At 43.9% G+C, this 25,962-nt stretch overlaps 1 protein-coding gene across 10 annotated transcripts in view; it reads left to right on the forward strand.

Annotated features, from left to right (window-relative positions):
* The window catches only part of Sergef (secretion regulating guanine nucleotide exchange factor), a 227,812-nt gene that overhangs the window by 34,578 nt on the left and 167,272 nt on the right, over positions 1–25,962 (forward strand). For 9 of the 10 annotated variants that reach the window (XR_010048390.1, XR_010048389.1, XM_063251771.1 and 6 more), the window contains one exon: positions 15,696–15,862. Coding sequence is in view for 8 of the 10 variants with exons in the window: in XM_063251771.1 (XP_063107841.1) it covers positions 15,696–15,862 (167 nt within the window). In the remaining 2 variants the exon portion in view is untranslated. Of the gene's footprint in view, positions 1–15,695; positions 15,863–23,265; positions 23,694–25,962 lie in introns of those variants that run through there. The other variant, XM_063251777.1, reaches the window with a different exon arrangement.

Raw genomic sequence — 25,962 nt, forward strand, 5'->3', positions numbered from 1 at the left:
AGCATTTTAGAATTAGAAGGACTTTGAGGATCAGGATCATCCAGTTGAGCTTCAGCATGTGGTAGATGTGAGCAGACAGAACAGGCAAGTGGCCTACTGATACTCAGGCCTTGTTTTCTCAAGGTCTGTCTTACAGTGAGCACAAGATGGCTACAGATGCTGCTGAGGTGTGGTCAGTTGCATCCATAGAGAGTGACCGTGTCCTTGATTGTGCAGGATCCTAGCGAGTCTTGCTGTATGCGCCTTTACTGAGCTACTCTGACCAGATGCTGAGAGGCCTGGAGACAGAGCAGAAACTCTGACCTGAGGAGCTCACGTTTGTTGTGGGGTGTGGGCAGATGTGCAGACTCAAGATGCTTCTCCTGGGTGTCTTCACGATGGTTTCCTGCTAAGCCTAGGATCCAGCCGGTTTGTGGCAGTGATGTGGAGGCTGCTATGCATGTGTTCTTGTGAATGATGACCTTCAAAGTGTATGAGATACTCTGGGAACCCTTTGTTATTTCCACTGAATTTCTGTAGCAGTTCTCAAACTATTTATGTGCCATACTTTATGCTTTTTTGAAGTTTGAAAAGAATTCGGAGAGTTTGTTTCCCATTATCCGAAGGCTTTGTTTCCTGGGCCCTGGGCCGACTTTATTTTTGGTTTGCAGGTGCCCACCAGATTAGGCATTATGGTAAAATGGAATTTTGCACCGGCTCGGGAGCCAGGCAGCTGTGTGACCTTGGGCAAGTTGCTCCCTCTGTTTTTGGGGAGGGAGGTCAGTCTCTCAGCTGCAGTTGTTTCATCTCTGCCAGAGAGAGGAAGATAGGATATTATTTTTGGCTTTGTGTTTAGCAATAATTACCCAGTGATCTGTGATCTGGAGAAGTGTCCACCTGAAACAAAAGCAAGATTCATCCCTTGAGGTGGGTGCATTTGGTGAGGGATATGCCTAGGGCTTGGCTAAAACCAAGCACAGTAGGGCCTTCAGGGCCAGCAGATGGCAGCAGTGGGCAGCCACTTGGCTTTGGGGGATGAGGGGGGTAGGGCCAGCAGGCATTGCAGAATTAGCAAGGTCAGAGTGGAAAGGACCTTAGTATTTGATAGTCCTTGTTTGTAGGAGGAACTGCAATTGGTCTGGTCTCTGCTGGCTACCTCACAGCAGAACCAGGTGACAAAAGCCTGACCCTCAGCCACTGAGCCAGAGATGGTGGGAAGGGGACAGCCTTGGCCCTGATTCCTTTGAGGGTCTGGTCCTTTTCACCTTCCTACCCTTGGGAAGACCAGTGTCCATTGGCTTTTCTTTCTTTCCTTTCTGTCTTGTTTTTGGCACCAGGAATTGAACTCAGGACCTCGCGCTTCTCAGGCAGATGCTGTGCTGCAGAGCTGTATCCCTTTTGCTGCACTCTGCTGTGAACAGCTCTCCTCCTTCCTAGTTCTCTCGTAGATCAAGGCCTCCCCTTAGGCTATGTCATGATGGCTTTAGGGTCATCTTTCAGCCCCCAGACCCAGCAGAGGAGTATGCCAGGGTCTTGCCAGAGGCTTGCTGCACTAAGGCCTGAGTTAACGTAATTGGTTGAAGAAGCACAAGTGTTTTTTTTTTTTAAATCCCCTAGGGACTTACCTTGGGACAGGGGCTTAGTGTTTGTCAAGCCCTTACCATGAACTAGGTGTTCTGCCTCGTACTGCTACTGTGAGCGCCTCATTATCTCCTGAGGTAGAGTTTACTTCCTTTGCATTCCTGGAAGGACCAAGGCTTAAAAAGGCGACATGGCTTGTCTAAATTATACGGATAGTTAAGTAAGGCAGATGCTCGAACCCTGCCCTGTTCGACGTCATTTTGTTGAAAGCTCATATTGTTCCTCCAGGTGATCTCATTGGAAATGTAGCAAGTAACTTGTTTGTCAGTTTGGGCTGCTGTAACAAAATACCATGGACTGGGTGGCTTGTGAACAAGAAAAACTTATTTCTCATAGTGGAGAGCCTGAATAGCGCTAAGGAAAGCACTGACAGTTCTGGGGTCTGGTGAGGTCCTCTTCCTGCTTTGTAGGTGAACCATGTGGTTACCATATTGGGTGAGAGAACTCTTTCGGGTTCCTTTCACAAAGGCACTAATCCTGTTCATGAAGGTCCCATGCTCGTGACCTCATCACCTCTCAAAGGCCCCACTTCCTTACATTGTCACCTTGTGGGGTAGGATTTCAGCATATGAATTTTGGAGAATTTGAGCATTCAGTCTAACAAATTCCTGGATTTTAGGGCAGGGAGGAACAGTGTTTTGTGTTTGAAGAGATCTTTGAAGCAGTACCCAACAGGGAGAGTTTTATGGGCTGGGTTAGGAAGTGGTGACAGGTAAGCGCGGAGCATTGTCCTCTGCGTGCCTGTGTTCTGGGTGTCCCTCGTGGTGGGCATGCTCATCTCTCTCATCCCCACCGAGCTATTGGTTTACTTCTATTGCTTTCTGCCCAAATGTCACTCTTCACACTGTGCTCTCTGTCCTGCTTTATTTTTCATTATAGCAGTTTTGGCTGCCCACTATCATAATACCATTATTTATTTACTTACTTGCCACTCTTTTCTCAGTGGGCATAAGCCCTCTATAGTTAGGGGCCTGGTCTGCTTTATGCATGCCTGAGTCTCCCCTGGCATGGTGGAGAGTGGCCTCCTGTATCAGTGCTGGTGGCCTGGAGTAGCTAGAGCTCTTGGATGTGGAAACTGTACCTTTCTGTTCGTTGTACCTGGGAGATCCAGCTTATGATTCTGCTTTCTGCTCACCTTCTTGGAGAAGGCTGAGACAGGGAGTCTCAGCTTCTAGAGGTGAACATTAATGCTTGGCAGCCCAGGATTTTAAGTCCAATATTGGTCCTGCCTTCTCATGGCTTTGCTTGGCTCCTTGGCCTCCCCATCTGTCTCCAGTGAGTGGGGCTGCTCGCCATACAAGCTCCACTCAGAGGACTGAGTTCCATTCAAGGAGTCTTCCTCTTTCCTGTCCATTGATTTGTTCCAGGAGCTCTCTCAAAGCGAGTGGTAAGTGACCAGCCTGTAATTTTGCCATCATTTTTAGGTTCTTGGCAGATGACACTGTGTTTGCCCTTTCTCTGAGGACCTTGCCTGTCCTGTAGGGGCTCTCACTTATCATGGTGACAGCCAGTTCCTTAAAGTGCTCTCAGTGTGTGCCAAGAGGAAAGTAGCCTATTTTGAGGAATCTTGGAGGAACCAACTCTTTCTCAATCTGAGAGTGACTCTTTACCTGGGGAGGAACCTGATCTGGCCAAAAGAGGCCTGAAGAGATAGGTTCAAGTTCTACTTCCTCCACTTACTGACTGTGTATAATTGGACAAGTTATTTAACTCCTCTGGGCCTGAATTTCCCTGTTCATAAAATAAGAACCATAACTCCTAATTTTTTGTCCCATAAGGGGTACATTATGTCATTTAGTCGTTTCCAGGTCCTTCTTTCCTCCCTTTGCTGGATTTTGTTCACTGCATATTTATTGTCTAGGTGGCGGTGACAGGAGGGCATTGCGGGCAGAAGGAGCAGAGCGAGTGTAGCAGTGGCAAGTACATCCTCCTGTAGTCTGTGTGACCTGGTTCTTCTCACTTGGGGAAAGCTGGCAAGGGGAGGAGACTGGGAACAGTTGAGTATAAAGGGAATGCATCCTTGTGAGCAGGGAAGGAGCTGCTAGAGGTTTCCGTGAGGGATGGGCGTGAGAATTATGAATATGAGAGGAAGGACCTTGACTTGGTGGCTCCCGCAGGTGCCTCTGTTGAGGCCTCCTGCTTGCTTTCTACCTCAGATCTCTGTGGCTGAAGGTGACCTACCTTGCATCCTCAGGGGAGCCCCTTTCTCCAGGGCTGGGTGAGCATTGGAATCCGTGGGCGAGTAAGAGTGGGAGATGTCTGGCTCTTTGGTTTATCTTCCAGTCGCATCATGGAGGCATCTTCTCTTGTGGCATTTCCTGAGGGGCCTACAAATGAGCAGCTTGGGGGCTTCACTGTGTACTGCCCTGAGGAGGGAGAGGTACGTGAGGAAGGGTTTGCTCAGTTCATCAAGAACACACTGTGTGCTGGGCATTTTGCCAGTGCTTTGCAAACATCATCTATTTAATCCTGCAGACATTGTGCCAAGTCAGGCTCACTCCCATGTTATGCTGGAGAGAAGAAAAGAGATGTGGACACATACAACCTAGTTCCTTTGCCTCACTTGGCTCAGTGTGAGATGAGAGTCAGTGTCACCTTGCAGCTGTGAGGGTGGAGTGAGGAGCAAAGATCGTGGATGCGAAAACACTTCATAAACTGTGTGCCATGGCAGGACATCATTAATAGTGCTGCTCCCAACCAGGTTCTTGCTCTGAGCTTTGCTTGGGCCTCCCCTCCTTGGTTTGGTAGAAGGTTCTGAGTTTTAGCTTCTCCTCCAGCTAGCCCCAGATTCAGTGACTCTGCTCATTACTCTTCTTTATTAAACCCGTCAATAAAAAGGTACCTTTCAGTCTTAGGAAGCTAACTGTAAAGTACAAAAATTAATACCTAGCTAGGCTTATTTTTTGCCATGTTGGTGAAAATATAAATTACAGACTTTTAAAGCTGTGAGGGCCATTTCTTCCTTACTTGGAATTTGAGAAAACAAGCCAAGGGAGAGATGCTTTGTCCTCATGGTCCCACAGCTAACGGGTAGCAGAACTGGGATTAGAACTAGGGGTCTCCTATTTGGGGACTTTCCATTGCCTACATTTCCCCTTTAAAGAGAGATTTAAAGTGCTTTGTCTCCTTTATGAAGAAAGAATCCAGTTTAATAAATTTCATTATCCCAGCTCCTTTATGTAACAGGGCTGTTTCCGGGTCCTGGCAGATGGTCCATAGTAACAGTGCTTTGCTGATTTGGTTGGAGCTGAGCCTATGAAATGAAAACTCTTGAGCAGCAGATGCCTCTCCCAGCCTTGGCCGTGCAAAAGTTGGCCTCTCCAGAAGGCAGTGTGGCTTTTCTTTGCTGCTCATAGTTCTGGGGGAACTGAATGTGAACCCCATAGAAGTGGTCTCAAACCACATTAAGTTTTTGCAGAGCCACTGTGGTAGCGTGGAGGTTCTTGGCAGATAGGTTGCTGCAAAGGGTGCTTATTCAGGGGTCTGAAGGACAAATGGGAGCAAGGAACAGAGCAAGAGGGACTTGAGTAGCCGAGGAAGGGAAAGCCAGGCTGTCGCATGTGGGCTGGCCCTGCTGACCCTTTTTTTCCATACCATGAGGCAGCAGACTTCTAGATAGGCTATTTGATTGTAACTGCAGTGCCTGTCAACACCTGGCAGTGTAGGCAGTGGACTTTGATCCAAAGCCTCTTCCATCCTACTTCTTAAATTGCCAGGACTCAGGTTTCCTGATCATCTTTTTCTTGGTGGGTCCTTACACGTAGTAGGTTCTCCTTGGTGGTATCTTTTGGTGATACTTTTTAGTGACCCAATGGTGTCAAATCCACAAGCCCCAGACAGAGGAGTAGGCATCAGCTCCACTGCATCTTTCTGACTGCCCTGCTGCTCAGCTGTCACTATCCTTGGTCTTCCACTGCAGGGCATGAGGAGAGTGCTTTTCTATCAGTGAGTGCTGCTCTGCGACAGTCCTAGTAGGTCTTTTTACCCAGCTCTCTTGAATAACCTGGGACCATTTCCCAAAGTGGGGTTGCAGTGAGTTTGAGAGGTCATGTCCCAAGAGGTTGGCCATGACCTGGCATGCTGGGGTGGGCTCCCCTCCCCTCCTGGTTCTTGTGAATTACTTACCCACCCAAAATTTGGGAACAACCTTTATCTCCCTTATTTGAAGATCTTAAAAAGGGCCTCTCATTTACTGAAGTCAGTTTCTTTTTAGAAGCCTGGGATGCAAATGGTGTATCCTGGGAATCTTTTGGGGTTTCAAATATGAGACTTTGGTTTCCATACATGGTGGGCAGGTAGTGGGCTTTACGAGATTCACTGGGCCCAGGGTTTGTTCAGACCCTGGTCCTGCTGCTATGAGGCTTCAAGAGGTCTGCAGGGGGAGCTGTATTCCCATGTCTAGGTGCTGAGATTTTTACAGGATTGCAAGCGGCTTCTCTCTGCAGGCCTAGGCATGCTTGGGAACTGCGACTCTCCCTGACCTGTGCAGGCTCCCAGGTCCCACAGCCTTCAGCTCAGGCACTGACTCATCATCAGTGGAAAATGTGGTCTCACCAACAGCTGGTTGCACTGCTGCCTGCATCCAGCCTTATAATTTCACAGAGATGGAAGCTGCTGCTGATCTTTTCTAGTGGACAAAACCTGAAGGTTGTTTAGGGCTGGAGATGGCAGTTCTCAGGAGGGAGAGGAGAACCTGGAAGGGGTGGGAAAGAGATGTGTGTCTTTCCCTGGGCCATCTGAGAAGCCATTGTCGGGACACAGGCATTGAGGGCCTCTGGGGACCTCACCTGTCTGTTCTTTACTGACAAGGACCCCAGGAAGCCCCTTGGTAAATGGGTGAGGCAAGTAGCAGAGGAAGATTAGAGAAGCTGGACAGATACTTTTCTTCCTTTTTTTTAAATTAAAAAAATGTTTTTAACTTCTTTGTTGTTTTTCTACAGAGTTGTAGACATGATATACTAGAAGACAAAGTGTCTTTAGCTTTGCTTCCAACTCACTATTTGACCTTGAGTAGATAAATCTCTTTCTGGATTGATTAAGTAAGAAGTGCTCTGAAGTTCCTTCATGCTGTATTGAATCGTGAGGCTGAATTGAATGTAGAGAACTCTGAACCTTGTTTCCATAATCTTCTTGAGAATCCAGAACTAGGAACTCTTTCTCCAGATGAACAGTAGCCTCCTCACTGAAGCAGGATTGCACAGGCTTGATTCTGTCCTTTGAGGCCCTGCACTGTGTTCCTCTCTTCCTTTCCTCACCAGGCAGTAGGTGGAGCCCTGGGGAGCAGGAAACTGAGACAGTAATTCTGCCTCTGCCTAACATATAGTCCATGGAAAGATCATTCCCTTCTTTCAACCTCATTTTCATTTTCTTTAAAGCCTGGGGATTGCTTCTTGCCTTCATCTGCCCTCCATCCCCACTCCCCAACTTGAGCCTCCTACTAGCTTTTCTACAGGGTGTGATTCTTAGCTTCAGGAGCCCTACAGGTATAATTTCCTTTCTCACTGGGAGAGAGAGAAGCAAAATATATACATTTTTAATTGCATAGCTAAGATTAGGTAGCAGTTTATGTTTTAAAGTGTTATTATTAAGCATCAAAAAGTGTGTAGAGATTTGGAGTTTGAATGTGGGAAACATCTGCAAAGGCACTGTCCCTGATCAAGGTTTCTTTCTTAGGATGCCAGGTGGCTTCTAGGTGTGACAAGCAGGCTGACGTGTTGCTGGATCCCTGACCCCAAGGACTTGGCCAGAGAAAGCACGGAGCAGGGGATCGTGGTCCAGCCTCTCTTCTTGGCTTTTTGCAAACTGGCTTCAGAAAGCTGTGGTCACAGTGCTACTAACACTTGCATTGAATATTTTTGTGTTTATTTCTACCTTTTCTATCATGTTTCTAAGAGGTCATTTCTTTACCTTTGGATGAGTTGACTTTTAGTTTCTTTCTTTAAGGAAGACTTTTAAGTTTCTTTCTTTAAGGAAGTTGGTATTAGAACATTATGAAATGTGTATATGTATGAAAGCATTACCTGGTATCCCATAAATATGTACAATTTTTGTGTGTCAAATCTTTTTTTTTTTTTTTGGTGGTACGGGGATTGAACTCACAACCTCACGCTTGCCAGGCAGGTGCTTATGCTGCTGAGCTAAATTCCTGGCCCGTGTCAATAAAATCTTGAAAGAAAGAAAAAAGAAGAAAAGAAAAGCCCATGGTAAAAGTGATATCTATTGTTTTTCTCTCTTTATTTTTCTTTCTTTTTTTTAAATAAGTGCTGAGTACCTGCTCAGTGCTGTGGAGAATTTAGAGAAAATAAGAGAGAATCATTGACCTCTGCCCTTTAGTGGGCATTGTAAGACATATAGTCATATTATCTTGTATTCGGAAGGTAGAGTAAAATAGTTGTTGGCACAAGTCTAAGCTCTATGCCAGGGGCTCCTAAGAGAAGAGTTGGCTTGCTCTGTCTGGGAAGTGATAGAGGGTTTTTGGAAGACAAGGAAATTTGAGTAGGGTCCTAAGGGTCAGGAGGAGTTCTGTAGGTGGGGCAAGCAGGCTAGACAGCAAGTGGACCAGAAGCACAACATGACCCGAAGGCCCATGAGAGGGAGGAAGTATGCTCTTTTGCAAAGAACGGTTACCTACCTTTGACAGAACACAGATGCTTTGCAGGAGGGATAGCATGAAAGGCAAGGGAGCTACTGTAAGTAGGACTAGAGACTCCTGAGAAGTTGTCCCATTTGGAGAAGACACTAGAGACATTCCTCATTGGTTTTGTCTGGGAGGCCCTAACCCTGCATGTCCATTGGTCTTGAAGCTGGCCTAGGTCCTTGAATGTGTAGTCTATCTTGGCTCCCGTGACCCAGTCTGGATATTAATGAAGTGAGTGGTGGAAATGGAGCAGCCTTGTGGGATGCCTATGTGTTTGGGCTTTTAGGAGGTGGAAGGTTAGGGATTAAGCCTAGGGAGCACTGAGCTATATCCCCAACTTCTTTTAAAAAATACTGTTTTATTTAGTTGCTCACGCTGGCCTTGAACTTGGCATCCTCTCGTTTCAGCTCCTTCAGTAGCTAGTATTATAGGTATATGCCTGGCTGCTTTGGGAGCTGATCTTTGACCTACAGACCAAGAATGACAGTCGGGTCCCTACCAGCTGGGCTCTCTTTGCTCCTCAGCTTTGAAAAGGCAGTATGGTCACGTGTGAGATGGAGCTGAGGTCAGGTGGGTCTGGGCACCTTCAGCAGGACAGTGCCTAAGGGCAGCAACCCTGGTGCAGACCACTGGGCCCCATCTTAGGTCTGCCACTGACAGCTGCTGACTCTGAGCCCAAGACTTAACTTCCCTCTGTGCATTAATTTTCTCATCTCTAATTTAAGGATTACAGTGCCTACTTGGGGGTTGTTTCTGTGGATTTAATGGGATAATCTATATAAAGAGTCTGAACCCTCAAATATCAGTTATTGTTGAAGCTTTGCTACTTTCTAGCTCTGTGACTTGGGCAACTCATTTAACCTCTGTGATCTGTTTCTCTATCTGTGAAATGGGGTTCACACCAATCACTGAAGCTTGATTGAATCATGTAATCATGTAAAGCCTAAAACCCAGTTCTACGCAGTCAGCTCTCAGTAAATACATTCTTCCCAGACCCTCCTCTTTTTATTTACTCTCTTTGCAGGATGCTTCTCCTCTTTTTAGTTGGGAAGCCTATGTGTGACAATTTTATTCCTGTATTAACTTTTTAAAAATTCCAAAGTTTTTATTATGTGGTACTTTTCATGGTGTGATTTTTGGAAACTTAAGATATTTTTTCAAGAAATAGAATATACTGTATAGTTCAGTCTCAATTTTTATTTAAATTATCAACGATATGGATGGTCTTTGAAATTAGAGGTGTTTTATTTTAGGATACTGATCAGAATGAAGACTCCAAAAGTGTCAATAAAATTAAATTGTACAACTCATTTTGACACTATTTAAAGTTTATATCTAGAAGATATCTGAGAGGCCATCTGTTCTAGTCCTGTCATTTTATAAATAAGAAAACTAGGGTCCTAAGGAGAAGGGACCTCTTCAAGACCATGTGGACTAAAGGAGAAGCTAGGACAATGACACATGAGTCTTGATCTAAAACTTCTTCCCCTCTCCTTTTCCTCTCTTTTCTCCCCTCCCTCCTTTCTTCTTCCCTTTCCTCACTTTCCCTCTCTTCTGCATTGTTCCCTTTCACCCTCTTCTTTTTTCTATCTTTAATTAATCTGTGCAGTGTCGTAAATCAGATGCCTCCAATGTACCAGTTACTTGATTTTTTTTTTTTTTTTTGAGACAGGGTCTTATTGTGCAGTTCAGGCTGGCCTTGAGGTCACTATGTAGTTGAGAGTGCCCTTGAATTTATGGTTATCCTCCTGCTTCAGCCTCCTCTATTCTGGATTACAAGTGTGCTCACCATGCCTGGCATGATACTTGAGATTTAAGAATATCCAAAATAGAATCTTTCCTGTCTTGCTTTTTTTTTTTTTGAGACAGGGTCTCTATGCAGTTTGGGCAGGCCTTGTGCTCACTTTGTAGCCCAGGCTGGTCTCGAACTCGCAATGATTCTCCTGCCTCAGCCTCCCAAGTGCTGGGATTATAGGCGTGAGCTACCACGCCGGGCGCTTTTTTTTTTTTTTTTTTTTTAATTATCATTAGATGGATTGATCCTAAGCAGGTGAGTGTTAGCTGAGAATATGTTACAAATTGTTAAGAACTTTGTGGAACCATGGAGGCCCTTGTTGGAGGTCGTAGTTGCTCTGTGTTGTTTAGTTTGGGTGAAGAATACTAGGAGTGCCTAATATTTGCCACAAAACTATTCTTGCAACAGCCCTACATAGAGATGCTATCATTCCGTAGATGAGATTTAGAGGTATAGAATAATTTGCTAAAGATTATGGAGCCAGTGGATGTTAAAGTGTAGTAGAGATGAGTGAAAGGTAGGGTAGGTTAATATAGAGATAGATTCATTAGTTAATTCAGGCAACGACAATTTATTGAGTATCTGCTTTGTGCTGGGTATTATTTTAGGATATGGAGATGAACAAGAGCAGACAGCCCTGCTGTGATGCGCCTGGTTTGCTTTAGTATAAGACAGTTCTCCTAAAGAATACGTGCTTATGAACTGAGATAAGATATCCCAAAAGTGGCCTGTGGTTCCTGGGATTATTGTGCCAAAGAGTGTGTTCTGGCTGAGGAGTCAGCAGAAGCTGGAGTGAGTAGGAGTTGACTCAGTGAATGTGGTCGAAGGGAACAGACACTGGGGACAGAGAGGACAGAGCCCTGTGGCAGCATGGCATGGTGCCAGTGCGACTGCTTCCATCATCTGTGCTCCCAGCCCTCTCCTTCCCTCTTCTATTCTTACTCAGAAAGATGGTGTTGGATCACCCTTGGGCTGTTAGTGATGTGTTAAAACAGCCCCTGGTTATTGCCATCCAGCGCCTTTTGTATAAAGTTTTGTCACATGGCAGAATAAAGGGTGAACAGACGTCAGTCTTACCTTCTAAGAGTTTAGGGTAAATAACCCCAAGAGTAGCTAGCATTTGTAAAAAGATGAGTTACAAGTGTAACGAACTCCTTGGTGGAGAATAGCCTCTGTCTCATGGGTATTACCAAAGGCCTCCTAGCTCTGGGAGATGAGGGTTTAGAGACTGAAGAGGTCATGTGGCCTTGTCTGTGTGGGACCCATGGGTTTCCCTTTTCTAACATCTAGCTCTGTGTGCTGACTCCGTTGTGCTGTGGTCCATGACTCTGTTTCCTTGTTGAATTGATTCTGTACTCCTGTCATCTTCAGGAAGCCCTTCCCTGGGACCGGAACACACTCTCTTTTTCCTGAGGAAGTCAGCCAGTGCTAGAGTGGGAGGCTTCCGGCTGTGCTGTGGCTTCAGGCTACAGCCCAGGTAACCTGGACTGGTGATAATAGAAGTCAACTTCCAGAATATTCCCCTCCCACCACCCTGCCTCAGAGCTCCTCCTCTGGGGCTTGGTACCTGGTAGTCTTTCTGTTTCCCCTTTCCCCTTATTTATATCTGACTGTTCAATAATATGTTTGCAAGAGGCTCTAGGAGGATGATAAGAGAATGATTTTTTTTTTTTTTTTTTTTTGTTCTGGAGATCTAACTCATGAGCAGGTAAATCCGCTTCCCTCTGAGGTAAATCCCTGGCCCCAGGCTTGATAATTTGGTAATAAAGTATTATTTTGTGATTCTCATTGGCAAGACCCTTGATCTGTCATCTCTACCCCTTCATTTATTTCTCTTAATAGCACCACCACCTTCCTGCTCATTCTGAAATCCCAAAATCTGAGTAGTGTTCATGTCTTCCTGTTCTTTTTCTCACATCTAATTAGGTACCAAGCTCTGAAAATGTTGCCTTTTTTCTTTATGATTCTCACCTACTTTAGGTCCCAGTTTATTCCTTTTCATTTATTGCTTCTTTGACTTGAGTTCAGTGCCTTGTCACTGTCGGTAAAGTGTGAGTGAGGGTGAGAGTATCTGTCTCATCGGGTTGTTGGAGAATGCACAGGACGCTGTGCAGAGAGTGTGTAAAACTGTGCTTGGTGCATGGTAGGTCTGCAGAGGTGCTGCGTCCTTCAGCCTTTTGTTGTTGATACTACCCTAGACATTCCTTTCCATGGCCCCACTCTTGCTCAGTCTGCGGTCCACTTGTGTCTAGTCAGCAGGAGTCCCTAAAGGATGTATCAGCTGAATTGCCTATGGTAAAAGAGCCTTATGATTCCTCTTATGTTTGTGTTGCATTCTTTTACATTTTCTGATTTTGAGGCTGTCTTATCCTACATATTTTTGAATGAAGGCAAATTTGTAAATAATGATAAATGTGTAAAACACAAGGGTACATTTTCATAGATAAATGAAAGTATAAATGTCAGGATGCTAAAAGATTATGGTAATATTATAGAGAAGAGGAGGCAGCCGAGTTTGTGGACTGTGTTGTAGAGAGTGAGATCCAGAGTCCACCTGGCATCTCCTGTGGCTGCGTCCCCCAACACCCTTGACCTCCCTGCCAACCTCTCTCCTATGGCCCCTTCACTTTCCTGTCGCACTTCGGACCTTTTGTTTCCATGTTACTACTTGTCTCTCTCGCTGCTCCTATAATATCTTTCTCATCCTCCCATTTTCTTTTCTTATTCAGAAGTTCACCTTAAATGCCACCTGTTCCGTCAAGCCTGCCAGGACAGTTCCAGCCTGACATACTGCCTCTATCCCTAAATATTCTTTGTCAGTACTACTTATTTGGCCCTGTCGTTTTCTATATTGCGCTGAAACTGGTTGCAGTGTTATTTCATGGTGCTGTAGTGATTCTGTTAATTCCTACATGGACATGTCTTTAAATTGTATTTCATTTGCTGACTTTGTTTTGAGCTGTTTTGTCATTTGTCTCATTTATCATTTGTCCAGAGACACATACCTATACTTTTTAGGTGACATTAATATATCTATATGTAATTCTTTAAGGAAAAGATTCATTTGTGAAATTTATGATCTGAATCTCCTTGGATTTGACAGCATACTTTAGCTTGAGGCAGACATTTATCTACAGTTCACTAATGAACATTTTTTTAATGTGTAGATTCATTATTTTCTTTTACTCAAGGTGACATAAAATCATAATCCATGTGTTAAATGCCTTTTTTTCAGTAGTGACAGTCCTGAGGGCCCCAAGGCCCACTTCGGGAGGTCATTCTGGTGAAGAAAGCTGGGTGGCACACAGAACACATCCCTTTAACCTGCTGCCTCTTCCTCAAACATTGCTGTTCTGTTTGTGGCTATAACTGTGCGATCATTGTACACACCATTGGACTTGGAGGTGGAAGGCACATGCTTAAAACTTGGTTCCCTCACCTGATGGTTGTTTGAATTTGACTAAGTTTAGTCACCTAAGCTCATCTGCAAAATAAGCTTAATTACCTCTACATTAGAGTTATTTTGGGGATTAATTGAAATGGTTTCTGTGAATGTGTTGGTACCTGGGAGGTTGTCCATAAACGCCTGTTTTAAACAAAAGGAGAAATAGGAATCTCCTCTATTGCCAGTGAGGCTACTGAAGCAGAGTATATTTTGGGGAGAAACAGACAGATGGGTTCAGAGAGGGCACTTGAGGCTGAATGTGGAGTTGGCCTGGTTTCTAGGCTTATCTCTGCCAGATCATCTCTGTTACTGTACTCATCAGCTACTAAACTGCCATTCAACACTCAACTAGAGAGTATGAAGATTAATTAGTTAATCTTTGTAAAGCGCTGTGAAGGTGAAAAGTGCCACGTAAGTGGGATGGTTGAATTGCTATTGGAGATATAATAATGGTGACACCATATTCTGTCTGACTTGGACATCAATAATCAATAACAGAAAGTTTTAAGATGTTTTGCTTGATGTGAAAGACAGGATTCACTGGGAAATTTGTGAGAAGAAAGTCTTGCAGATAATAGCTTTCTATTTCTACCCAGGTAAGGAATATTGGAGATGTTTAAGAAGCTACAGCCTCATTCATTCTCTGGCTTCTTGGATGTCTTCTGCTAGGGTTGTCTGGTGATAAATCTTAGCCAGCTTAGGTGGGAGGACAATTTCCGCTTTCAGTGCTCTGAGGGTTCTGGATGCATGAACTTTTTTTGTTGAGTGTTGAATGGCAGTTTAGTAGCTGATGAGTACAGTAACAGAGGGACTCACAGGAAGGCGAATTTTACCATTTCTGGGCAGAGCTGGAGACTCAAGAAGAGTTTCAGAGAGCTTGTCGCATGTGAGCTGGGCTCTAGGAGGTGAGCCATAGTTTACCAGGTGGGAAAGGACATTTGTAGTGAAAGGAGCAGCGTCTGCTGCTGTGGGAAGGAGCGCATTTAATGGACCCACTCCCACTTCCCCTGCCATACTGCGGGCTGCACAGCTTTGTTCCCTCTTTGAGGAAGCCCTGGGGTCAGATGCTTGGTGTTTACCTCAGTGTCTGCACGCAGGTCGAGCTTGCGAATTGCATCCGTGTCCAGCCCTAGCTTCTTGTGGCTTTCTGACTTTACTCCTATGAGCCTGACCCTCCAAGCCATGTGTCAAATGTGGGGTCAGATGAAGCTTTGATACCAAACACAGAGTATGGAGTAGATTTGTCTAGAGTTTAATATGCATTACTTGATGTTTTGTCTTTTAAGCAAAGTTTTTCTTTGTTAAAATAAACATGTATAAAGAATTTATACAGCGCACATGGTTATGCATATTTATTGCAGAGAATCTGTTAATAATCTCTGCCTCATCAGATTTAGCATTTCTGTTGAGACAACAAATACAGCACTTGGTATAACTGATTGAGTTTGGTGAATTTTCTCTTATCTGGAGAAGAAAGGCCAGGTCTCCTTTTTCAAACTTTATTTTCTTCTGTGATCTTCACACTGGTTGGCTTCCCATGTGGAGCTGGGGTGCCAGCTGCTTTTCTGACTCCAAGTGATTTTGTCTTTCTTTTTTCTTCCTTCTCTCACTGCCTTTCTTCTAGTACACATTGATGCTCGCCTTGGGACTATTAGAATTGCTCCTTTGGGTAAGAGTCCAGGCTATGAGAGGTCCTCTTGTGTTATGAAGAGGGAAAAGCAGGAAACCGGTTGTTAATTAAGAATAAGGGCCTAAAAGACTGAAGTATGGAGAACTTCAGTGAGAGTAAAGGGGCCTTGGGTGGGGCGCGAGGGAGGAGAGCCTGAGAACAGGTATCCAGATAGCACAGGGAGGTGTGAGGGTGGCCAGAGGTGTGATTGAAATTTTTCTTTAGTAATAACCATATATCTGACTGAGTATAAGGCAAGGGCGTGGGCTTTAGAATCAACCTGTTTGACTCCTGCTCTGGTACTTAACACTTATTTGATCTAGCAAATTGTTTAATCTCTCTGAACCTCAGTTCCAAACCTGTAATAATGTGCCCTACCCCACTGCCCTTTATAAGAACATGGGAAGGCTCTCGGTACAGCGCAGTTAGTGCTAAAGCAAATGCTTACATTTTCTCTAGTAATTCATTGCCTACCCATGAGAGTACTGCTGTGAAATGAAGCCTTAATTCAAATAATGTTTATTTTTAGAAACTGGCAAGGTATTTACTTGGGGCCGAGCAGACTACGGACAACTAGGGAGGAAGCTGGAGACTCAAGAAGACTGGAAGGTAGAAAAGCAGGATTTGTCCTGCTGCTGCTCAAAACGAAAGAACAGCGCACCCTCGCCTCTGCCTTGCCTGATGGGAGCCGTGGAGGTAGGAGGTGACTTCTCGCATTAGCAGGGTGTCTCTTTCCCTTGTGTTCCCGTGACGTGTTCAGTAAGGGTTGCTGTGTGCCAGGCCTCATGATTGGTTCCATGCAGGAATCCGAAAGGGTCTTTGTCCCTAAGGAGCTCATGGTTTAATGTGGTAGAAAAATCATTTCTCCAGTTACTTGAGTGACTATACCAGAAAGCAGACTGTGTGGAACTTCTTTAGGGTGCAGTGTTCTGGGTCTAGTGGGAGGAATGAGATAGGAATTCAGGGTGCATGGGTTGGACTGGGCTTTGAGAATGACATGGCTCTGAGCTGTGCTTCAGAGGATGAGTCAGACTAGAGCAAGCAGTTGTGGGAGCTCAGGTGGCTTTTAGGTGGTTGAACAGCTTGAACAGTCACGGGGATAGGAATGTGAAGATGTTTCGAGGACCACTGATGGCTGACTTTGGAGCATGGGCAATTTTGAGATAATATTAGAAAGATGGGTTGGGATGAGATCAAGAGAGCCTTTAGTGCTGAGCTAAATGTTTTAAACTTCTGTTTATATTTCCCAGGGCAGGAAATATTGTAGTTCTATTGCTTATTGAAGCCTCTCTGGTTCTGGTTCTCTGAATTGACTTGAAGTTTTGCATTAAAGGCAGGAGTCTTAATTTCTTTATTTGTGTTGCTCTTACTAAATTTTACTGCTGTTTTTAAAAAGAAAAGGTCAGGTTTTTGAGAAGAATGGCCACACAGGAAATGTGCCTCTGAACCTCAGTGAAGGAATTTGGCCTTCCTTCAGAGTGTATAAAAAAATTAATAAGCTAGTAAAACTTCTATAATTAGCATCACACTAATTACAACCCCGTCCATACCTGGAGGGCTTCCCTCTCTATACCTGGAGGGCTTTCCTTCCTCAGGGGCCTACCTGAGGTATGTAGGTTGGTTCTCATTTCTGCCTTGCATCTCAGCTCTGGTCCTCTGGGCCCTTTCTTAGTGCTTGGTTGGGTCTTTTTTTTTGTTTGTTTTTTCTCTTTCCTTTTGATTGGACAGTTACTAAATAATTCGACAAAGACCATTTGTACATGATGATAATTAATACACCCATTGTAGTCTTAACCATCCTAACATAACTAAATTCTTTCTGCATATGTACATGTACATACTTCTACAAGATAGTAGTAATAGCATTTATGATGTTTTGTACTCAGTCTACATTTATTTTATCACAAATATTTTGCTGTGTTTCCTCTTGGTCTTTAAAATGATCATTTGAAGTGATATGTAATAATATATGATTAGAATGTTCCGGGATTTTCTGAATCATCCTTTGGATGTTTGGCATTTAGATCATTTCTTTTTTTTTTTTCTTTTTAAATTTTTTAATCACAGTGTGAATTCTGCAGTGAATCCCTGTTGACCTGTTTTCTTAAGATCTTGGGGGTGGAGATACATGGGTAAAGGCTATGAACATCTTAATGACTTTTCCTGTATTTATCTAGATTCTGACTCTGCCAGCAGTGAATGGGAGAACAGATATTTAAACTGATATTTAGCTGTGACCTAAGAGACCAAGGACTTGGCATATAATGCCTTAGATCAGTGATGGTGAACCTTTTAGAGCTTTTAATGATACAAACAGCCCTCTGCAGTACACGTGCCATAGATTCACCACCATTGCCTTAGACCCTTTAGCTTTCTTTTACCTGTTCTAGATCATTTGAGATATTGGAGTTGGGTAACATAGTAACAGAGACACAGGGATTTCATAGATTTTTCTGTCTCTGGATCTATTGGCAAGAGGAGGATAACAATTCCTAAGGTATACTCTGTAAAATCATACATTAGGTAGTGATGAGGATAACATGCTCAGTTTTTGGCATGCAGTAGGCAATTTTTCCATCATCTTTGTCCCCTTCAAAGCCTTTTCATGCCCTGTGGTAGACATTTACAGCAGGGTGGCATACATGGCCAGTGCACACATGTAGCCTAACAGCCAAATGGGTGTGACCTTTATGTGTCTTCTTAGGGGGACGCTGTGAGGCATGGTTTTGAGACCAGAGCCCCTTGTGGCTTCATTTTAGTGCTCTCCTTCTCTGCTCCCGTCTGTTGGGTACCATGGGTATGCTCTGTTCTCCTTGCAGGTTCAGATTTTGGGCTGTTGCCGACTAGTAAGTTGACTAGGAATTATGTCCAGCTTCCATCTCTGCATCTGGCCTATTAGGTCTCTATTTGACTGAGACCCAGAGAGAGCCAGCCAGTGGGCAGCTTCTGGGAGTGGATTCATCTTGGAAAAGATGGGAACCGTACTAAGCTAGGTGTTACCCTGGTGAGAGGTTGGTGCAGGGACACTGGGGAGATATGGATAGCGCTTCAGACTAAACTGACAATTCTGAACTTCAGTGTCCTGTGTGGTATCTAGCTAACTAATTTCCTTAATATCCATGAATTGCTTTTAGTATCTAAGAGATAAGCAGGGAGAGGAGTAAGCTGTCTGGGCTGGGGTCTCAAATAGGGTGTCTGCACAGACGGGTCCAGGAAGAAAGGAAAACACAGATAGATCGAGCAGAACTGTGATGAAACCTTCCCTTTCCAGGAATGAAAGAAAGCAAATACGAAGTTACCTTGTGCTTATTATGGGCCAGGCAGTGTGCTAAATGCTTAATAGATATCTTCAAGATATACCTGTTCCCATGTGTTAAGATCACCCTTTTATGAATTAGGACAATGTAAGACTTATAATGAATAACTCAGCAGGCTCTGGATCAAATGGTAGGTGGGGATTTGAAGTACTTGAAGACATCACCTATAGAGAAACTATGTGAGTGTGAAATTTGTGTGTCTCGCACACTGTCAGCTTTACCTTAGATACTGATCTCTTTAGCCCCTTCTGGAAAATTCCAGGGATAGCACACTGATTCATATTTATCCACCTAGGTACATGTCAGTACAGGATATATGTGAACAGGTTTTTGCTGCTGAATAGCAAATATATATGATGGTGGCCTTTTGCTTTCTAAGTCTGAGGTGGGCTGCTACCTGTACATTTTCTGGTGGACATTTGCTCGGTCTTCTACCCAGCGGTAGAAGCCTGCATTGCACACTTAGGCAGAGTGCATGTGCTTAGTGGTTGTGTTGGAGGGTCTCTGAGATGCTGAAGCAGCTGGCGTTGGGTGTCTGGTGTGTTAGTGGAATGATCAGGAGACCTGTTGAGAGGAGGCCTCTGAGAGGATAAGGTTTAGACTGGGAGTTAGAAGACTTGTGTTCTAGCATTGATTCTTCCCTGAGTGAATTTAGATAAGCTCCCTTCCCTGCTTGGTTCTTGCTTTCCTCATATGTAGAATCAGATGACTTAATATTTTTTATAAATAAAAATTTTTTCATCTCTAATTATTCTTATTGGAAGTAATCACTATGTAAATTTGTAATGACTTTGACCTGTGAAGTTTCTCAATTTGTTTTCTTTTAATAGTAATACTAAATATCAGTAATAATCATTGATGGGTCTAGGAATTGAACCTGGGCCTTTCATACTAAGGTGCTTCACCACCCCTTCTTTATTTTTAGCTTTTGAGACAGGATTTCATTAAGTGGCTAAGTTGCTCAGACTGTGCTCAAACTTGAGATCCTTCTGCCTCAGACTGTCAGGGTGCTGAGATTACACTGTATGCCCCCATGCCTGGTATTTTCTCAATTTAGTCAAGGTTAACATCTGCTGTAGGCCAATATTAGCTGCACAATGGTGGTAGGTGGGAAGGTGGATACAAAGATTAAAAACCCAAAGATGAAAAATTTTAACCTCAAAGAACTTGCAACTATATAAGTAAATAAGATACTATACAAAGTGGGAAGTGTTATAAGTCTGAAAAGAGATAGGTACAAAAGGCCCAGGTAACAGTGAAGATGGACGGACAAATTCTGAAGACACTAACAAAAAAGAAGTGGTGTTTGAACTGAATTCTTAGGAATGAGTAGGAGGTAGAAAGACATTCCATGCTGAGGGGCAGTATGATTTGAAACCATGTTTCTAGATCTGCTTTTAGCTCCTGCTGCAATTAGGATGTACATGCTTTCCAGCCCTTGAGCATTCTTTTGCTGTGTGGCTGCCCTGCATCACCTGTCCCATCAAATAGTGTGGGAGCAAAGGAAAGTAACTTTCTCCTAGGTTGTCTCATTCCATACCAGCATGGTGCTGTGAAATTGGTCAGAAGAGGAATGATTATCTCCATTTTATAATCGAGGAAACTGATGTTGAGAGAGGCCAGCTAGAAATTCAGAGAAGCTCCAAGTCATTCTAAATGTCAGTGTTTCTGAGGGCCTGCACCACGCTGTCTGCAGCCACAGTCCTGAGTCATGTTCTGGTTTAAATTCTGTCTACGTTTGGTTGAGGAACACCAAATCCCAGTGTGTATGTGCACGTGCTCGTGTGTGTGCATGCACTCACTGTCATTGGAGCTGGAGTAGCAAACATGGAAACAGACAAGAGCTGAACCAGAGGTTGGGTAGTTGTCAAGCCCAGATGCTGTCAGCCCTCATTTTGTTGCAGGACTGAAACTGTTAGAGGATCAACCTGTGCGCAGGGTCTAAGTGAAATCTGTCAGAATGAGTGGGAAAGAGGCTATTTTTAGTTTGCAGAGTCACTCACTCGGCTGAGTTAGCTGAGGTTTGAGCCAGTCCCCTACGCTTTCCACAGTGTTATTTCTGAAGGAGAAATACCACTTGAATGCTGTGTAAAACTCATTAATGAACCTGGAAGTTTCCAGGGTGTCTTTGTCCTGCAGCTCCCTCAGAAGGCTGCCTTTCCTCAATGACCTTCCTTCTTTCCTATATTTAATGCATTTCTAATTTTAAGTTTGTGTCAAGACTGTGGGACTTCAGTGCCCTAAATAACACAGAAATCTACCACCAGCAGTCAGCTGAGTCCAGAGAGCTCTGACAGAACCGAACATAACCTGAAAAAGCATTCCCAAGTGGCTTTCTGATAAGTACCTCGGAGCATCATTGCCATTCCTAGAGAAGCCTGAAGTCTCCTGCCATGGGGTCCTGGGAGTGCAGATGTTTCCTGTAGCAGGCGCTGGTGTTTTATATTTTATTTTTGAATTTTTTTGAGATAGGGTCTCACTATGTAGCTCAGGCTGGTCTCAAACTCAAGGCCATCTTCCCGCTTTAATCTTCCAAGTGCTGAGATTACAGGCTTGCGCCACCAAATCTAGCAAGGCCTAGTGTTTTAGAGCTCTTTGCACATGGAAGCAATGCTTAAAATGGATACCAATGTTCATGCAAAAAATAGTCCTTTGGAAATTAGAAACTGTAGCACATGTGTGCTACAGCTGCTGATAGAACAGGGGATAAATAATATCAACCCCAAAGCAGTGGACTGGATCTGTCTATATGAATGCTCAGAAAAGAGAAAGACCTACCAGGAAGGGCTGTCATATTGGAGGCGGGGGGTAAAAAATGTGATGCAGCAAGCATTTACTGCTGCCTACTCTTTTGTTATTTATTTATATTTATTATTCTGCTCTTGTTCCTAAAATGTAAAATCCAGGAGAGCTAGGGGCTTGTCTTTTTCAAAGCTGTGTTCTCAGTGTTTACAGCAGCTCCTGGCCCCTTATCGGTGCTTAGTGAGTTGGCTGATTCTAAAAAAAGAATGAAAGAAATGGTTTAAAGGTGTGTTACCCTCTTTTCCTTCTACTTCTCTCCAGTCTGTCCTTCTCAGTTGTAGACCAGTTCAGGAAAAGATAATTCCACATTTTCAAAGCATAGATAGGCTTTGACCCTATACTGTGTCTTGACATTTCTTACAGAGGCCACTGGTGATGAGGTTCATAGCTCTTCTGTGCTTCACAGTTCACCAAGGATTTTTGGGCATATTCATCTATAGTTTAATCCAGCCAATGCCTGTCTATTTGAGTGCTGCCTTACCAGGATGGGGGCAGTGGAGGAGAATGGAGCAGTTCCTGTCTGAGGAGCTTGCGAGTTAGTAGAGGGAGTAAGTTAAGTTCATTGTAGGACAAGCAGAGTGTGACAGAGGCAATGGAGACTCTGAGGACAAAAATATGCTCATCACGTCCCATGTCATTGGGGACCTTTTCTGTGTTTTCAGTCCCTGTGGTCTTGTTGGATTCTGCAGGGTTAGAATAGGGAGTGGTGATTGAAAAGACCTCCAGAGTTAGAAATCTTGATGTAGAATTAGTTCTCAAAGGAGCTAATGTAAAGTAGCTAGCAAGGACTTGAATTTAAGAAGAAAGCAGAAGAGTAGCAGCTACACAGAAATTGAGTATTGACAAGGGAAGGGGAATCTATCACAGAAGTGTCCCAGAAGCTAAGGAAACTTTAACAGAAAGGTCAGGGAGGTTGGGTACAGAGACTTCTGAAAGCAGATTCATGGAAAAGGTGAAAGCCAAGGCAGAAACATGGCTGCTGTAGGCCTGCTGTGGTCAGAAAGTTGAAGGCAAGGATTAGAGAGAGAGAGAGAGAGAGAGAGAGAGAGAGAGAGAGAGAAAATGCTTATGGGCAGAACTGCACAAGGTGTGTGTGAAGGTCCTGTGGAGAGGCAGAGCTGAGATCACTGCAGAGGGTTAGAGGGAGGGTACTTTTTCTTTCTTTTAACTTAGGATATGCGAAGATGGAAATTCCGCACTGGAGAAGATAATATTTGCATTGAAATGTATGTATTATTTGTCATTGAGTTGATGTTTTATTTATTTATTGAACAGATCTTTTCTTTATCATATTGTGGACCATGTGCAAGGCACCAAGAATTCATAAATAAAAGATAAAGATGCTGCCCACTGTTACCATATTTACTAGTAAAACAGTAATTATTCCATGCCTCTCTAAATCAAACTGAGTTCTTTGAAGGGTGGGCACAGTCTTACACATCTTTGTATAATTATGGCCAGGCTTAGTACAAACTAGTGGTAAAAGTGTGCTGAGCAGTATGCCAGCTTATTTTGGATGTGTTAAAGCTTCCTAGTTAGACTGAAAGCCAAGTGATCTGCTGGAGTGAAGAGGTTAGTACTGGGAGGGTACCAGGAAGGGACTAGTTCACTTTACTCTGTTGGGGTCATCCAGTAGAGTCTGGTGGCTGCCAAGAAATGAGAGAAGAAAGATACCATTGTTGGTTTCGACGTTGAAGTGGTGGATGTTGCTGTTCTCATTCTGGAGGTAAGGAGACATTTTCAGAAAGAAAGCTAATGTGAACTCAGTCACATAGTAATTGCCTCACAGAATGGCTGTACCTGGGTGTCAGGCTGTCAGTTTTATTGTTAAACCCACAGACGAACTGCCTTCTCTTTACTTCTGATCAGATTTTGACCCTGATCTCTGGGCTCTGGCCAGCACTGGTGATAGTTGAGTATATTAGTCTACTTTCCTGTTGTTGCACATGATACCTGATACCCACAATTTTTTTTTTAAAGGAAGATGCAATTTATTTTGGCTCACAGTTGCAAAGATTTCAGGTCATGGTTGACTGGCTCCAAGGCAGAAACATCAGTAAGGAAGAGTGAGGTGGAGCCGAGCTGGTTGAATCATGGTGGCTGGAAGCAGGGGAAGAGTGAAGAAGTGCCAGAGAAGAAGGGTTGAGGAACCAGACATAGAACCCAACACCATGCGCCTGTGTCCCCACCAGACACACCCACTAGTGAACTCTACCAGCCTTTGGAGTAGATTCCATCAGAGGTGAGCTCCACAAGTCCCTGGGGTGGATCCAAAAGGTAATCAACTTGACATTTTAACCACTACATTGGGTCTAACAGATTTAGTGATCCTGTCTGAATTCTGGATCAGTGTCTTATGGGTAAAAGTGGTGAGCAAGAGGTGGCTTTAGCAAACATTGGGACACTAAAGTTAATTCATGGTAAACCATCAAGGTACCTGGAATTGGAGGTCTGATGGCTGGAGAGAATCTTGAGTGTGGAGCAAGACCTAGTTTGGAATTTCTGCTCCCTACCTTTTTTCTCATGAACAATATTTGTAATAATAATTTGCTTTACCTTGACCACAAGGTTTTTGAAAGATCAACTAAGATATATCAGGGCTTCTGTAAAATGTTAGATGCTGTACAGAAACAGTATTTTGGAGTTCAGCCTGTTCTATGCTTCAGTTGCAGATTTTGTTTTAAGTATAGATCAGAGCTGTTCCTTTGTCTAACCACTTGAGATCTTAGAGCCACATAGAGCCATTCTAGGTCCTGTGGTAAATCTTTGTTAGAGTAAAACCTAGTAATGGAGCGCAGGTGCATGATAACCTGCAGTGAATGTCCACACAGCTGCAGGGTGTGAATTCCTGGCCAGGCAGGCTTTCTCTCAGCAGCACAGGACCCCGACAGCACTTATTTAAAGTCCCGGTGATCTCATGCATCACCAGTACACTCTGCAGAAGTATGACTGCCCCAAGCCTTGCTCAAGGTTGCCCTAGAGCTGACCAGCTGTCTTTTGTGGCATTTGACCTTGAAAATTGCAGTCCCCGGGTGAAAGTAAATCAAGTAGAGGTTTCAAGTGAGAGCAGAAAGCAGCGAGTGCTTAAGGAAGCTGTAGAGGGTGGGTAGGAAAGGTTGAGGGAATTGTGCATGATTGGCTGGGCAGGGGATAAAACTACTTTGTCTCCATCACTGTTCTGCTAGCTCAGATTGCCAATATCTAGTGCTTGCTTGTAACCATAGCCCCGTAGTTGGTAACTCCTTGTCTCTGGCTTGACCTTACCACAGCTGCCCCCATACATTTGCCAAAGTGATGATTAAAAACATGATTGATCATGCTTTGCTCTTTCTTTTTAGAAAAGATTTTTAGAAAAAACATAGACCACAGAACTGGAGATGTACCACAGTGACAGAGCACTTGTCAGAGAACATGTACTGGAGACTAGAGTAATGTGTGAGGCCCTGGGGTTTGACCCCTTGTGTTATAAACAAAAACAAACCCAAGCCAAAACCAAAAAACCCAGAAAATGTATATTCCCACAATAAAATTTATACTGAGCATATGGAAGAAACTTTTAGGGGATGGAAGAAAATAACATCTAGCCTCTGTTCATGAGGGGTGTTAGAAGCACACAACCTAAATTTCCCAGCTGGTGTGCAAAGAATGGAGTTGAGTATGAGTTGCAGGGGGGCTGTTGACTTTTTGACCTCTATATCTTCACATTTTGATTGCTGTCCAGTGCATAGTAGGTGCTGAGCAAATGATTGCTAAACAGATGATGATGAGTATATATGCTTGTTTTTTAATCGCTTCCCACCCTGGATAAAGTCCAAAATCTCTAGTTTATCATAAGAAAGCTCTTGTTGATCCAGACCCTGTCAAAATATTCAGCCTCACCTACCAGTCTTTCCTTGTATTGTACAGTTCATCCATGTCAAACCAATAAAGGCATCTTGTTAGATCCTTCTGGGTTTTTACATGTGCAGCCCTTTCTCCCCTTGTCCATAGCTGCTTGTGCAACTACTACTTATTTCCCAGTACATAACAAAGATTGTGTTTTCTGTGCATCTCTACATTCCTACCATCGATCCTGACTGACATGTCTTTCTCCATTGAGTTTTTCTTTGCTTGGTGTCATCACCCTCCTTCTTTGGCTCTGTTGAGCTGTTGTACCTGCAGCGTTTTCCCTGTTCTACCTTTTTCATTCTTGATTCCTCTTGAGAGGTCAGGTCTGGAATTGTTGGCTTACATGCAGCTTAGCTCTGGGTTGTAATGACCCTGCCTTTACCAAATGCCTCCTCTATCCCACATTGGCCTCTATCCAGAAAACTGGAGCTGTCAGTTTTACTTGTATACAGGCCCTGCCTTGAGCAGGATCTAGATTTTGCCAGAGCCACTGCCCAGGGATTGAACTCAGTCCTGGACTCTTGATCACTGTTTAGGATCTTGTTCTGAATGGCTGATTTCCCTGGTATAATAATGCCTGCTTGTTCCAAGTGTGGATGCTGCTTATAGCGTCTTGCTTGGAGGCCTTTGGATCAATGGAATGTCTTCCTTGTTGGCACTGGCCAGAATCAAACCTCTCATTGCCAGGCTTTTGGGGTACTTTTTTTGTTGGATGCTGCCTTAGAAACCACCCTTCTTCTCCAGACATTATTCCCATCTGGTTTCAGCCTCTTCTTTGCCTAAAGTGTC

The sequence above is a fragment of the Cavia porcellus genome, unplaced genomic scaffold (assembly GCF_034190915.1).
Source record: "Cavia porcellus strain 051 isolate PalLab524CR breed Dunkin Hartley unplaced genomic scaffold, mCavPor4.1 scaffold_6, whole genome shotgun sequence".
Classification (NCBI taxonomy): Eukaryota; Metazoa; Chordata; class Mammalia; order Rodentia; family Caviidae; genus Cavia; species Cavia porcellus.